Here is a 14,995-nt window from a genome sequence, read left to right as displayed (position 1 = left end):
TGTCTTAATTATCAACCCATTTCTATTAATCTAAGTATTTCCACGTGGTCTTATCTCACCAGAGAAGGGTCCAGATCTCTTACCCCTTTGGGGTCTCCCATGGCATCTGACTCTGACTATGTTTCCCAGAATTCTCCTTATCTCCTAGATCTGCCTATCCTGTTGCCCTATAGGCCAACAGTGTTTTATTCATCAACCAGGAAGAGAAACATATGTACAGAAGACATCCCCATCACATACCAAAACTGGAAGGGGAAAAAAAAGACAAAGCAAGTACCAGCATCTACTGGTTTACATGGAGGGCGTGACAGGCATTAGTGATAATAGTAAAATGTTACAATTCCTACCCAAACCCATTCAAAAAATTAAGATAACTAGGGTATCAAATCAGTTCTAGCTCTGCCGCTGACTTATTCTTTCTTAACCCCAGAGGTCCTCAGTTTCACAATCTATAAAATGGTAGATAAAATCCACGTCTTCAGACTACACCCACTAAATGAAACAGGAAATAAAGTCTTGCACTCATTAGATTTCAAAACTGAATGTGCATAAAAATTATTTGCAACTATGGAGGCAGAGGCAGGTGGATCTCTATGAGTTCGAGGCCAGCCTGATCTACAAGAGCAAGTTCTAGGGAAAGCCTCCAAAGCCACAGAGAAACCCTGTCTCGAAAAACCAAAAAAAAAAAAAAAAAAAAAAAAGAATTATTTGTGGCTAAAATATAGATCCGTGAGGTTTGTGTAGCTTTATCAAATCTAAATTTCTTGTGTTCCTATTGGTTATTATTTATGTATATCTGTGCTAGAGGTCAAACACAAGTTCTCTACCACTAAACTATATATCCTCCATCTCTTTCTTGAGTCAAGGTCTCACTACATAGCCCTGGCCAACCTAGAACTTGCTCTGCAGACCAGGCTGGCATCAAACTCAGAGATCTGTTCACCTCTGCCTCAAAAGTGCCAGGGTTAGTGGCACACACCCACACCTGACCTTAAATTTGTATTAAGGCAAGGTTTCCTCAGTTTTCTTTTAAGTTTTTAGATTTGTTGTACTTCTATGTATATGCATGTTTAGCTTGTGTGCATGAATATGTACCACATGTATGCCCGTTTGATTACCTGGAACTAAAGCAATGGATGGCCATAAGCCACCACATGGGTGCTAGGAATCAAACCTGGGTCTTCTCCAAGAACAACAAGTACCCTTAAATGCTGAACCATCTCCCCAGCCTCAAAGCTCTCTTGAAGCCTAGGTTGCTCACTTGGGCTTGAACTTGAAACCCTTCTACCTCAGTCTCCTGAATGCATGGTGGTGGTGGTGGTGGTGGTGGTGGTGGTGGTGGTGGTGGTGGTGGTGGTGGTGGTGGTGGTGGTGGTGGTGTGTGTATTGAGCTATATCCCCCATTCCTTACTAATTTTTATTTTGAAACAAACTATTGCTATGTAACATACGATGGCCCTGAGATCACTCTATGATGCAGGTCAAACATGAACCTGTTACCTTCCTGCATTTGCCTCCTAAGTAGTTGTGAATTATAGGACTGTACCATCAGGCCCAGCTAAATACTTGTGTTTATTTATTTATTTATTTTTTAGAATCTCTAATCCCAGCATTTGGGAGGCAGAGGACAACCTGGTCTACAAAGTGAATTCTAGGATACCCAGAGCTACATGGATACCCTGCCTCAAAAAAGAAAAGGAAAAAAAAAGAATTCCTTTCTTGGGTGGGGTATAGCTCAGTTGTAGAGCACTGTCTAATATATGAAAAGCCTTGGATTTAGTGCCAGTACAACAGAAAAATGAAATCTTTCTCAGCTTCAAAAACATCTTAATTGGTTAACACCATGGGTCTGTTACAAAAGTCCAGGGTATTTATAAACAGGAAGGAAAAACACCTTACAGATATTTTTCATTTATTTGTGCATGTATATATACGTACCTGGAAATCAGAGGAAGACTTTTGGCAGCCAGTCTCTCCTTCAACCCATGGGTTCTGGGGGCTGAATTCACACCCTCAGGCTTGGCAGCAAGCTCCTTTAGTGCTGGGCCATCTCACTACTCCCCCCACAACAATTTTTCTGTCATACTAAGGATTGACATCAGGGCCACATGTGTATGAGACAGGACTCTTAACAGTGGATTACATATCCAGATCTACATTAATGGAACTTTTTTTTTGAGACAAGGTCTCACCATGTAGACCAGATTGGCCTCAAATGTGAAAAGATCTACCAGCCTCTGCCTCCTGAGTGTTGGGATTAAAAGATATGTGTCACTGTACTTAGTTTAATGTACAGTTTTTTCCTTAGATAGGGTCTCACATAGCAGAGGTTTTCCTCCAACTCACTACGTAGCTAAGGATGCCCTTGAGTTTCTGATTCTCCTGTCCCCTTCTCCCAAGTACTGGAACTACAGGCATGTGCCACCATACCCAGTTTATAATGTTAAGATAGTAAAGCCAGTCAGACGTTCGTGGTGCAAGTCTTTAATCCCAGCACTCGGGAGGCAGAGGCAGGCGGATCTCTGTGAGTTCAAGGACAACCTGGTCTACAGATCAAGTTCCAGGACAACCTCCAAAACAATACAGAGAAACCCTGTCTCGAAAAACCAAAAAAAAAAAAAAAAAAAAAAAAAAAGAGATTAAAACTTTGGTCTCATATATCCCAGGCAAGACTCTACCAACTGAGCGACATCCCTAGGCCCTACCTTATGGAAATATTTATTTTGGGAGATGTGTGTTGTATGTATGTTAAGTGGTGTTATGTACATATGTTTGTGTAGAGGAGGACACTGTCCTGCTGTGTAACATTCCACCTTGTTACTTTGAGATAGGGTTTCTGGTGGTCAACAAGCCCTAGTAAAGCCACACTGGCTTTTTAAAACATGTGATGCTAGCATTTGAACTTGGTTATTCAAGCTTGCCCACTAAATAATCTTTTCCAATGAGCTATCTTTCTAACCCTACCTTACAAAATTCTGATATTGTATTTCAAAAACACTTCTGAGTTGGAAGTAATACAAGGCTGATGCACATTGATACATTGAGTTCATTTCTATACTTCCATTTTCATGTAATAAAACATCACAGGGTTACTGGTCTGAAGTAACAAAACAGCATTGAAAAGCATTTATATTACTTAATGAGACTAGTATAGACTTCAGGAATGATATGTAATTAACTTACTTATTAACTAATAACTAAAACTGGGATCATCAATCCCATTAAAAATAAAAAAGAAATAAAATACAAGTCAAAACTAAATACACAAAATCTGCTAGGAAATTTTTTACCACCAGTTTCTTTCTTTTTCTTACCTTTAAGATTTCTGGTTTTGTTTTTTCCATCACATGAGTCAGGCTAAAAAGGTGAAACAAAGCTTCCCGGACAAAAAAAGCTCTTTCACTGTACCGCCTTAGTGCTTCTGCGATTTGGGTTTCGTTGGCTTCTCCAGACACCTTTGAACAGCCAGAAGATGAAGTGTTTACAATTCTTTTCACCCTCTACCATTCTCCATCCTAACATCAGCTGCAACAATGGCAGTCAGCATAACTGAGGCTTGAAACACACGGGAATGATCACTTTCTAACCCACCACAGCCACCACACCAAAGACACATACTAGACTAAGAACCCAGCACAAACCTGTGATATTTTCTACACAGCTCCTAGAATAAATCTCGAGACTTTTCATGCTTCATCAAGTCTTGCTGTCTCACTGAGACTTTTAAGCTGCTTCTTAGGGTAAACTCTTTCCTGTAAATCATAATGCTATCAGGATTGCTGGCCTTTCTCCATGATCTTTCAAAAGCTAAGCTCTAGCTCAAAAGATCACCACATACAAGGTCCACTCTAAAATTTTCTCTTTGCTTAACTAATTTGTACTTACCCTTCCTAAGTCAAGCCCATCTTTAGAGAAAGCCTTCCTGACACACCAATCTAAGTCAGGTTTCCCCCAAATTTCTTTTTCCTAGTTATCACAGTCCTCCCACGTCACTGACCCATTTACCACTCAATGTCATCAACAGTGACTAGCATTATGCATGGCTCAGAAGGAACACTTATTATGTATTCATCAAATAAGCCTGTAATTTCCCCACACTGATCAAGCTTCATAAGATGATTTACTCAAAATTGAATCTAACTTAATTTACACAGGTTAATATACTTGTTAAACTTTGGTTCAGGGAGTACTGTGAAACCAAATACAGTTAATGAAAAGTGACACTATAAAGTAATCAAACTAGCAAGTGAAAAATGATTGCCAGGCAGAAGCACATGCCTTTAATCCCAGCACTTGGGAGGCAGAGGCAGGCAAATCTCTGTGAGGAGCTCTAGGCTATTCTGATCTATAAAGCAAATTCAGGACAGACCCCAAAAACTCCAAAGCTACACAGAGAAACCCTGCCTCAAAAAAAAAAAGTTACAGGGCTGATGAAATGGCTCAGTGGGTGCAGGTGCTTGCAATGCAAGCCTGGTTACCTGAGTCTGATCCCTAAAACCCAAGTAAAGGTTGAAACAGAACCAATTTGACAAAGATGTACTCTGACATCTACAAACTCACATGTGTATGCACACCTGCACAAGTACAGACACACATCATGATGATCTCCAATGAATGAGATTTAGGTACTATACAATCCCCAGTGAATTAATTATCTGATACTGAATACCAATAACTGCTGATGTTACAGGAAGAGAAGACTAACATCATACACAAAAGAGTACTTAATTTAACTAAACTCCAAGCCCAGCTAATAATTTGCAGAAAACAGGAATGGAGGTTGAGGCAGGAGAATTCTAAGTTCAAGGCCAGCTTAGACTATACTGTAAGTACCAAGTCAGCATGAGATACAGAAAGAACCTATCCCAACTCTTAACCTGCAGAAAAGACAGAAAGAAACATGGACCATGAACATGTGTACCCAAAAAAAATTTTAAATTCTACTCTGAGGAGAATTCTAGAAGTCAAAATGACTGTTTTTGTTTTCCGTAGACCAGTTTTGTTTTTGACAGTCTCACTATGTATCCCTGGCTGGCCAAGAACTCTGTGTAGACAGGTTGGCTGTGAACACATAGTGATCCACCTGCTGCTGATTCCAAGTGTTGGGATTAAAGGCATGCACCACCATGTTGGGCCACTAGACACGTTTAAAGGAAAAGAAAAGGAAGGGCCTATGAGACAGATCTTTGGGTAAACGCATCTGCCATCAAGCATGAAAACCTGAATTTAGTTTCTGGGACCCACACAGAAGAACCTCCTGTAAGTTGTCCTATGACCACCACACGTATACTATGGCACATATACATAAATGTAATCATTTTTTAATTTAAAAAAGGAAAAAAGGAGAGGGCTGCTGGGTGTGGTACACGCCTTTAATCCCATTCATTAGGAGGCAGAGGCAGGAGGATCTCTGAGTTCAAGGTCAACCTGGTCTATATAGTGAGTTCCAGGTGAATCAGGAGTCATAGTGATAACTTGTCTCAAAAACAATAAAAGGGGTGCAGGAAAATGGGCATAAGATTACATGCCTTTAAGTCCAGAATGTGGGAGGTAAGTGGATCTCTGTAAGTCTGAGACCAGCCATGTACACAGTGAGATCCTGTCTCAAAAGAACCAAAGGGGAGACAGCTGGAGAGATGGTTTAGTGGTTATGAGTACTTATTTTTGTAGAGTACCTGGGTTTGATTCCCAGAACCACATAAAATTTAAAAATCTAAAAAATAAAAATGAAAAGGAAGAGGAGGAGGAGGAACCTACAAACTACAGGACGTGGCAAAGACACTCCAGGGATGGAGTGCAGCCTCAGTGGTTAAAACAGCATTTTGTGCTGTGCACGGTAGCACACACCTTTGATTCCAGAACTCCGGAGGCAGAAGCAGACAGATCTCTGAGTTCAAGGCCAGTCTGGTCTACAGAGCAAGTTCCAGAACAGCCAGGGCAGTTACTCGGAAAAACCCTGCCCCAAAAAAACCAAAAGGGGGGTGGAGAGAATATTGTTCTTGTAGAGGACTGGAGTTTGATTTCCATCACCCACACCTATATCTCCAGTTCTATGGGGAAATCCAGCTCTTTCAGCGCTCTCTCTCTCTCTCTCTCTCTCTCTCTCTCTCTCTCTCTCTCTCTCTCTCTCTCGTGCACGCGCGCGCGCACACACACACACACACACACCAACAATAATTTTTGTTTGTTTATTTTTCAAGACAGGGTTTCTCGATGTAACAGCCCTGGGTGTCCTGGAACTCACTCTATAGACCAGGCTGGTTTCAAAATGAGAAATCTACCTGCCTCTGCCTCCCAATTGTTTGAATTAAAGGTATCTGTCATAGCTATGCCCTGCCTAAAATAAATCTTAAAAAAGACTTCCAAAAAAACCCTTTTCACCTATGTTTATTTTCTGAGGGTATGTGTGCCATGGCACATGTGTAGAGGCTAGAGGGCAATTGGAAGGAGTCAGCCTGATGATCTGAGATCAATTCTGAGCACACATGTAATGTAGAAGATAAATGACACCTGATGACTTCCACACACTTGCAGCAAGCATGCACACCTCTCCCCAATAAATATATAAAAGTGGTTTAAAAAATTAAACCTAAAAAAAAAAACACACACACACAAAATAAGTCGGCTGGTGGCGGTCCACACCGGGAGGCAGAGGCAGGAGTATCTCTGTGAGTTCAAGGTCAGCCTGATCTATAAGAGCTAGTTCCAGGACTTGCCTCAAAAAAAAAAAAAATAACTGCAGGGCTCGAGAGATGGCTCAGTGGTTAAGAGCACTGGTTGCTCTTTCAGAGACCTGGGTTCAACTCCCAGCACCCACAAGGCAGCACAAACTGTAACTCCTGTCGCAGGAGATCTGATGCCTTCATATAGACATACATGCAGGCAAAACATCAATGCATATAAAATAAAAATAAATAATAAAAAAGTTAGAAAAAGAATAATTGCTTCTCAGACTTTTGGGTAAGATTAACTACAGAAACAAAATAAAACACAAATTTGCAGGGCTATGGCATGGAACATTTTAACAGCAGAAGCCTGAAAATTTGAAGAAAAATACAGTAAAAGAAAACAAGCAACAAACACAGTAAAAGAAAACAATCAACCAAACAAGGAAGAAAAAATAAACAAGGTAAGTGTGATATCCTAGAAGCTAAATTTAAAAAAGCAAAAGTATTACAAGAAGGTAGCATAACTGTGTCAAATACAACTTTGAGTCAAATAGGATGAAGTATGAAAATTAACATTGGATTTAGTACAGGTCAAGGAATTCTTAAGAGTTCAGAGCTTGGTTGATAAAGTACGCCTGGGGAGTGAGATGGCCAAAAAATTTAAGAACTCTACTTGTGAAGTGCTAGACTGAGGAAACTAATGGTGGCAAAAATGGAATTTGGTGGTCAGAAAACCAGCCATGGTGGAACTGAAAACTGAGGAAAAGCCAAACCAAGACCTACTTCAGAAGAGGTAGTAGGAGTAGTGAGAAGCACACAAACTTTAGATTCAAACTATCCAAGGCACAGAATGGGTTCTAAGATCAGCTGGCTGTTGCCCCTAGGAAAATCATTTCTGGGGCTGGAGAGATGACTTTGCAATTAAGAGCACTGGCACTGCTCTTCCAGAGGACTTGAGTTCAATTGCCAATACCCCTATGGCAGCTCACAACGGTATGGGATTCCAGTCCCAAGAGATCTGATGCCTCTTCAGGCACCAGGCACACAAATAGTCTACATACATCTAGGTAAAGCATTTGTACATACAAAATAAACTAAAATAAAAAGAACGACTTTGGGCACAGAGTAAGGTAGCATACAGTTTTAATCCTAGCCCTCTAGAGGTAAATGCAAAAAGAAGGATCACTGTAAATTTGAGGTCAATCCCTTCTACATTATGAATTCCAGGCCAGGCAGGGCTAAACAGTGATGAGACCCTATCTAAAAACAAAAGTAAAAAACAAGAAAATGAAAACCATCCATTTTCTTAAATTACGAAATTAGGTGTGGTGGCTCACATCTGTAATCCCAGCAGCTAGGAATCTGAGGCAGGAAGACTATGGAGACACCCAAATAAGTAATGCTAATGAAAGTGCAATAAACACATCACATGTTCTTAGAAACACCTGCCCTACCGGGCAGTAATAACACACACCTTTAATCCTGGCACTTGGGAGGCAGAGGCAGATCTCTGTGAGTTCTAGGCCAGCCTGGTCTACAAAATGAGTTCCAGGACAGCTAGGACTGTTACACAGAGAAATCCTGTGTTGGGAAAAAAAGTTCTAATGACCCTTTGTTTTGAGTTAGGTCCTTGCTATGTAGCCTAGCCTGGCCTCAAACCCTCCTGTTTCACTGTTCTATGCTATATTACTACATGTGTACCGAATGCCTGTGAATGCTAAATGACATCAGATCCTCTGGGACTAGTTACAGATGATTGTGAGCTGCCATGTGGGTGTGCTGGGTGGGGGTTGAACCTAGGCCAGGTCCTCTGGAAGTACAACCAGTGCTTTTAAATGCTGAGCCATCTATCTCTCCAGCCCAAATATTTTAAAACATTATTGTTATTGTTGTTGTTATCATTACTATTAATATTATTTGAGACAGGGTCTCACTAAGTAGTCCCTGTTGGCCTGGAATTCCGTATGTATACCAGTCTGGTCTCAAATTCAGAAATCTACCTGCCTCTGCCTCCATAGTACTGGGATTAGAAGTAGGCACTCTACCAAATCAACTCCATCCCCAAGCCCCATTGAACTTTTTGAGACAAGGTCTTACTTCGCAACCCTTGCTGCCTGGAACACACAGAAATTCACCTTCCTCTGCCTCCATGAGTGCTTGGATTAAAAGCGTTCACTATGCTTGGCCCCACTGGACTTTTATTTGGGACTATTACCTCAATGCAAACCTTTTCACTATACAATCATTTTCCATGCCTTGTTTCATATATTAGACATTTATCCTAATGAAGTTTTATGGAACTAAAAAGTTGACCAGTCAGATAAAATACATTTTTAATATCTAACCTTCAAGTGTCCTTTGCCCGTGAGGAATTCAGAATAACCAGCATCTGTGGCCAGCAAACCCACGAACTGCATGCTGGGCCGCTGCTGTATGAAGGCTTCAACAGCTTTGTCTGTCACATGCTTTCTCCCTGAAACATCCAGGGAGACAAGACTGGGCAAGATGTCCTTTTGCTCTAGTAATCGAAGGGCTATGTCTGATGTAAACTGTTTATCATCTGAGATGTCAAGATGATTCAGATGTTTCAGTTCCCGAACAACATCCAGGATCTGGGTAGTCGTCATTTTTAAACATTTCAAATGGTGCATGGTGAGAGACTTGAGCCGGTCTTTGCAGGCCAGCAGGGCAGTGATATCTGTGATTGAGGTGTTAGAAATATCCAGGCTCTCCAGTCTAGGCAACGAAGCAACTTCAGCCAGATCTTCATTGTAAAAGAGCACATTAGTGATGCTCAGAGCTCGAAGACCAGAAAGCCGGCTGAAACACCGCTCATAAGGATCCTCGAGGGACAGAGTTAATGAGTTTAGTACCAAGCACTGAAGATTTTGCTGGATCCACTTATTACTGCCAAGGCCACTTATGATGTCTGTGATAGTGATGTCGGCATTCACACCTGTGGCATCAAGTTCTACTAACTTATGGTGGCAGAAGGCTTTCCGGAAAGCAACAGCAGAAATCTTTGCTTTGCGAATGCAAGCTCGCTTTAGGCGCATCTGGTTACCCCTGAATATTCCCACAGTTCCATCATTCAGCAAACCTAGAGGAAAATAAACAGTATTTTAACTTAAAAAAAAAAAACAGAACCACAGATTAACTTCAAAAAACAAAACCACAACAAACAAAAAACAAGTCAAATAGCAAATACTTGCATCACATTTTAAATTTCTCACACTTCCATGCAGCTGTATTTCACTTGATACAATTCGGTGAGATGAAGATACTATTACTTAGACTGAGACTCAAAAGGAGACTTTGCAAGATTAGGAAGCTGGTAACAGTAGACAGACATTCACCAATCCCTGCTTCTCTTCATTCTGTGAGGCACACAGGCAGCTAGCTGTACCTCCCAGCACCTCTTTAAATTAGACAGGACCACATGCAGTCAAGGGGCTGCAGACTTAAGCACCTGAGACTCAACTGTGAGTCCCCATATTCTCTTCTCCTTCTGTGACAAAGGAGAAGGCTTCAAGTTCTAGAGACATAGTTTTATGAAGACTGAGTCTCTTCAATCTGGATACTAAAGTGACCAAGGAAGAGAATCTTCAATAGACTTGTAGAGTTTATGTATGAGTGAGGTTTAAATTTTACACTAATATATTGATACCAATATATTCTTAGAATATCTTTTAAGTTCACAGTACATTATTACATATATAAAAATACATACAATATATTTAGTAGATAGAATGACTAGAATTCATTATTAAACCATTAGCCAGAGCTGGGTATGATGGCACACACCTTTAATCCCAGCACTCAGGAGGCAGGGGCAGGCAGATCTCTGTGAGTTCGAGGCTAGCATGATCTACATAGTCAGCACTACACAGAGAGACCCTGTCTCAAAACAAACAAACAAACAAACAAACAAACAAAAAACCCACTAGCCAGATTTGAAATATTTTTATTTTGGGTTAGTCTTTTTGTAGACAGGTTTCTCTGTTTAACAGCCCTGGCTATCCTACAACTTGCTTTGTAGACCAGGGTGGCCTCAAACTCAGAGATCTGCCTGCCTCTGCCTCCTGAGTGCTGGGATTAATGGTGTGTTTCACCACCGCCTGGATCTACATTTATTTATTTACTTATCTATTATTTATTTACTTATCTATTGTGTGTATGCACCACCACACCCTGCTTGCTCAGTTTTTAGATTTTTAAAAATTGTATTTATTGATTCATGTGTACACATGTCTGCTCATGGCATGGCATGAGTGTGGAGGTCAGAGGACAACTTTGTGGAGTTAGTTCTTTCCTTTCACATGAATCCCTAGACTAGAACTCAGGTCTTAGGTTTTGGTGGTAATGCTATTTATCCAGTGAGCCACTATTTGTGGTAAAATATTATTTTTAAGTGTGTGACCTTTTTTATGCTGCATTTGTTTAACTCTGTGAAGCTGTGTTGCTGTGCCTGTGTGAAGCACCTGATGGTCTAATAAAGAGCTGAATGGTCAATAACGAGGCAGGAACAAGGATAGGCGGGGATGGTAGGCAGAGTATAGAGGAACAACAAGGAAAAGGAGGAGCAACAGGAGAAAAAGGAAAGGAGGACATCAGGGGCCAGCCACCCATGGAATAAGAAGGAAAGAAAAGATTTACAGGAATAAAGAAAGATAGAGTCCAGAGGGAAAAGGTAGATGGGTTAATTATAGTTAAGAAAAGTTGGCTAGAAACAAGCCAAGCTAAAACTGGGCATTCATAAGCCTCTGTGTGTGATTTTTTTGGAAGCTGGGTGTAGCACCCCCCAAAAAGTACAAGAGTAAAACATAGCACAATATTTTGTTGTTGTTGTTTGGGTTTTTTTTGTTTTTTTTTTTTTTTTTTTTTTTTTTTTGGTTTTTCGAGACAGGGTTTCTCTGTGTCTTTGGATGCTGTCCTGGAACTCGCTCTGTAGACCAGGCTGGCCTCGAACTCACAGCGATCCGCCTGCCTCTGCCTCCCGAGTGCTGGGATTAAAGGCGTGCGCCACCAACGCCCGGCTTTTGTTGTTTTTGAGGCACTGTTCTCTGAGACATCTTTTTTGTTGTTGTTATTGTTTCTGTTTATTTTTCCAAGACAGGGTTTCTCTCTGTAACCACTCCAGCTGTCCAGGAACTCTCTCTCTGCAGACCAAGCTAGCCTCAAACTCAGAGATCCCCCTGCCTCTGCCTCCTGAACGTCGGGATCAAAGATGTGTGCCACCACTGCCAGGCACTCAGAGGGTTCTGTTAGGGAGACTCCTCCACTTACTATCTCATGCTCAGGCATAATCCGGCATACATAGGATTAAAATCATTTGCATCATGGCAGAGGACATATAGAGAAAAGGCAGTACAACCCAAACCTGTCTGTCAATCAAAACAGAGAACCACCCTCACTACTAACCACCTTCCACCAAACTCCATAAAGTAACCAAGGCCCTTCAGTGCTCTCCCAATCAGGGTGGGCCCGTCTCTCTTGGTAGTGATTTTTGTTTTACTATAATGAATCTTTCTTTTTGTGTGTACATCTTCTCCAAGTTATGTGGACAAGCTACCACAAACTGAAAAAAAATATGCTAGAACCAGAGAGATATTTCAGTAGATTAAGAGCACTTGCTCTTGCAGAGGACCTGGGTTCAATACCGAAGACCCACATGGTGGTTCACAACTATCTCTAAGTCCAGTTTCAGGGAGCCAGCATCCTCCTCTGGCCTTTGCAGGCAACAGGCACACAAGTTATGTACAGTAACAGCAGAGCTGGGGGCAAGGTGTGCGGTGGCAGTACATGCCTTTAATCCCAGCACTTGGGAGACAAAGGCAGGCAGATCTCTAAATTCAAGGTCAGCCTGGTCTACAGAGTAAGTTACAGGACAGCCAGGCCTACATAGAGAAACCCTGTCTCCAAAACCATACAAATTTAAAAATTTCCAGCAACAGAAAAGAAACTAATATAACACAAAACTGAAACTTTTTTTTGAGATAGGTTTTCATGTAGTGCAGACTGAACTCAAACTCACTTTGTAACTAAGGATGACCTTTAAATCCTGATTCTCTTGCCCCAGTCTCCCAAGTGTTGGTATAACAGGCACGTGCCAATACACCTAGCTTTTATTTGTTTATTTATTCATATATTCAGCAGGGTGGGAAGTTCAAAGGCAAACCTTCACAGCTATGGTCTCGTGGTTTTTGACAAAGTCCAAACAGTTGTGAGGGAAGAATTTTCTGTGTGTACAGGGACAACTGAATACCCATGAGCAAAAGAATGAAGTTGGACCTAGATCTAAACTGTATACAAGCTGATCAGTGGCTTTCTAAAACAATTTTTAGACTGAACATGCTGAGCATGATCACTGAGAAATGTTGGTATTGCATAATCTCTTGAATTGTTGTATAGCATTGTGAATGACTTACTTTTAATATATATACTACTTATTGATAGTTATTCCAGTTCCTGTGTCAGGATGCGACTTAGGCAATTCAGTAAAAACAAATATAAACATTTCCTTTTCTAAAGTATACCAAATAACTCAATTATAGCTCCATTTTCCTTGTTCCTCTTTGGAACACATCATCTGCATTCACACCTAACAATATTTTTCTCTTTTTTCACATTTAGTTTGGGTGGAGATGGGAAAGTATGGGCAGAGGCCAGAGGAGTGTTTCAAGTATCCTCCTCTATTGTTCTTAAGTTTTCTTCCTTTGAGACAGGATCTCTTACTGAACCTGGAGCTAATGGTTCCTTCCTTTCTTTTGATTCCTCCCTCCCTCCCTCCCTCCCTCCCTCCCTCCCTCCCTCCCTCCCTTCCTTCCTTCCTTCCGAGTCAGGCAACGATGTTCCTCTTGTCTTCATACCTTACCAAGTACTGGGTGTAACCACACCTAGCTTCTCACATGACACTGGGGATCCTAAATAAATCCTTATGTTGAAGTGCTTTACCCACTGAGTCGCCTCCAATACCCCAACAATATTTTTCATACATACGTACATACGTACATGGGGGAGGGAGGCAAAAATAGGCAGATCTCTTGAATTCGAGGCCAGTCTGGTTTACGGAGTAAGTTCCAGAATGGCCAAGACTATACAGAGAAACCCTGTCTTAAAAAACAAACAAACAACAACAACAAAAAAAAAAAATCAAGAGCAGAAACCAGTTTTTTCCATAATAGTTTGATTCTCCCACAGTCAAGAGAAGATGTAAGGTATTTCTATACCTGCTAACTTCCGTGTAGAAATACTGTAGTTGGAGAAGTTCCTTGTGACATAAGAATCACTTTTTAGGTCTTGGAGAGATGGCTTGGTGATTAAGAGCATCTGCTATTCCTATAGAGGGCCAGTGTTCAGATTCCAGCATCCACATAATAGCTCACAACCATCCCTAACTTCCAAGGGACCTGATACTCTCTTCTGATCTCCATGGGCACTGGGAATGAACACACATGGTACATATACATACATGCAGGCAAAACACTCATCTACATAAAATATGTAAATCTAAAAGTGTGTGTTGTGTGTGTTTTAAATTGCTTCTTAAATCAAAAAAGAAAAATAATGGTTTGCCTAGATTGGGAAGGGGAAAAAAAATCATTAAATCTGAGGCAAAAATAACTGAGTTCCTTTTCCTAGAATCAGGTTCATCTGACTTTTTCTACTATTTCTAAGAAAATAATTAAATGAGCCATAGTAATACTTTAAAATTCAATGCCAATTAACAGCACACAATGTGTCTCTCCCATCTTCCATCATTTACCATGAAATGCCATGGTCTGAAGCAGTCGATCAGCCACCTCCTGTGGAAATACTCCAGGTTCCTGCAGACACAGTGTTCCATCTTGTCTTGCTGAACAGAACTTCTCAAGGTTAGTGGTCAGGAAACTCAAGCAGATGTCAAGTAAGGAATAGGGAGATGCTTCCTCCTTGGAACACAGGAAAGAACATAAAGGGAACACACACAAAAATGAACAATTGGTTTCTAGAAAAGTGGAGAATAAAACTTATTTACTCATTCAATAAGTATTTATTACCTATGAGACAGACAATGAATACTGTGACAGCAACAATCTCTAATGTGCATTTCAGAAGCAAGAGAACACAAGTCCTGAAAACAATCTCTACACAGTCCCTTAGGTACTACAAGGGAGGATATACTGGGTATGTGCAAACACACAGCAGGTTCTAACCAGTCAGGGGCAGATAGGGAAAACCTCAGAGGAAGAGCAGATCAGTCTTCCTAAGTCATCACTGTGATACCCTAATCAGGTCTTTATGGGCTCTTACCACACTAAAGACAGCATTCTTTTTTCTTTTCAGAC

At 40.9% G+C, this 14,995-nt stretch overlaps 1 protein-coding gene across 1 annotated transcript in view; it reads right to left on the bottom strand.

Moving 5' to 3' along the window:
- The window catches only part of Zyg11b (zyg-11 family member B, cell cycle regulator), a 49,361-nt gene that overhangs the window by 23,824 nt on the left and 10,542 nt on the right, over nucleotides 1-14,995 (bottom strand). The window contains exons 2-4 of the mRNA XM_040757000.1: nucleotides 14,434-14,599; nucleotides 9,014-9,768; nucleotides 3,315-3,455 (exon numbers count right to left, since the gene is read on the bottom strand). Coding sequence (XP_040612934.1) covers nucleotides 3,315-3,455; nucleotides 9,014-9,768; nucleotides 14,434-14,599 — 1,062 coding nt within the window. The remainder of the gene's footprint in view (nucleotides 1-3,314; nucleotides 3,456-9,013; nucleotides 9,769-14,433; nucleotides 14,600-14,995) is intronic.

The sequence above is a fragment of the Mesocricetus auratus genome, unplaced genomic scaffold (genome assembly GCF_017639785.1).
Source record: "Mesocricetus auratus isolate SY011 unplaced genomic scaffold, BCM_Maur_2.0 Super-Scaffold_100014, whole genome shotgun sequence".
Lineage (NCBI taxonomy): Eukaryota > Metazoa > Chordata > Mammalia > Rodentia > Cricetidae > Mesocricetus > Mesocricetus auratus.
This window is presented reverse-complemented; position numbering and strand designations above follow the sequence as displayed.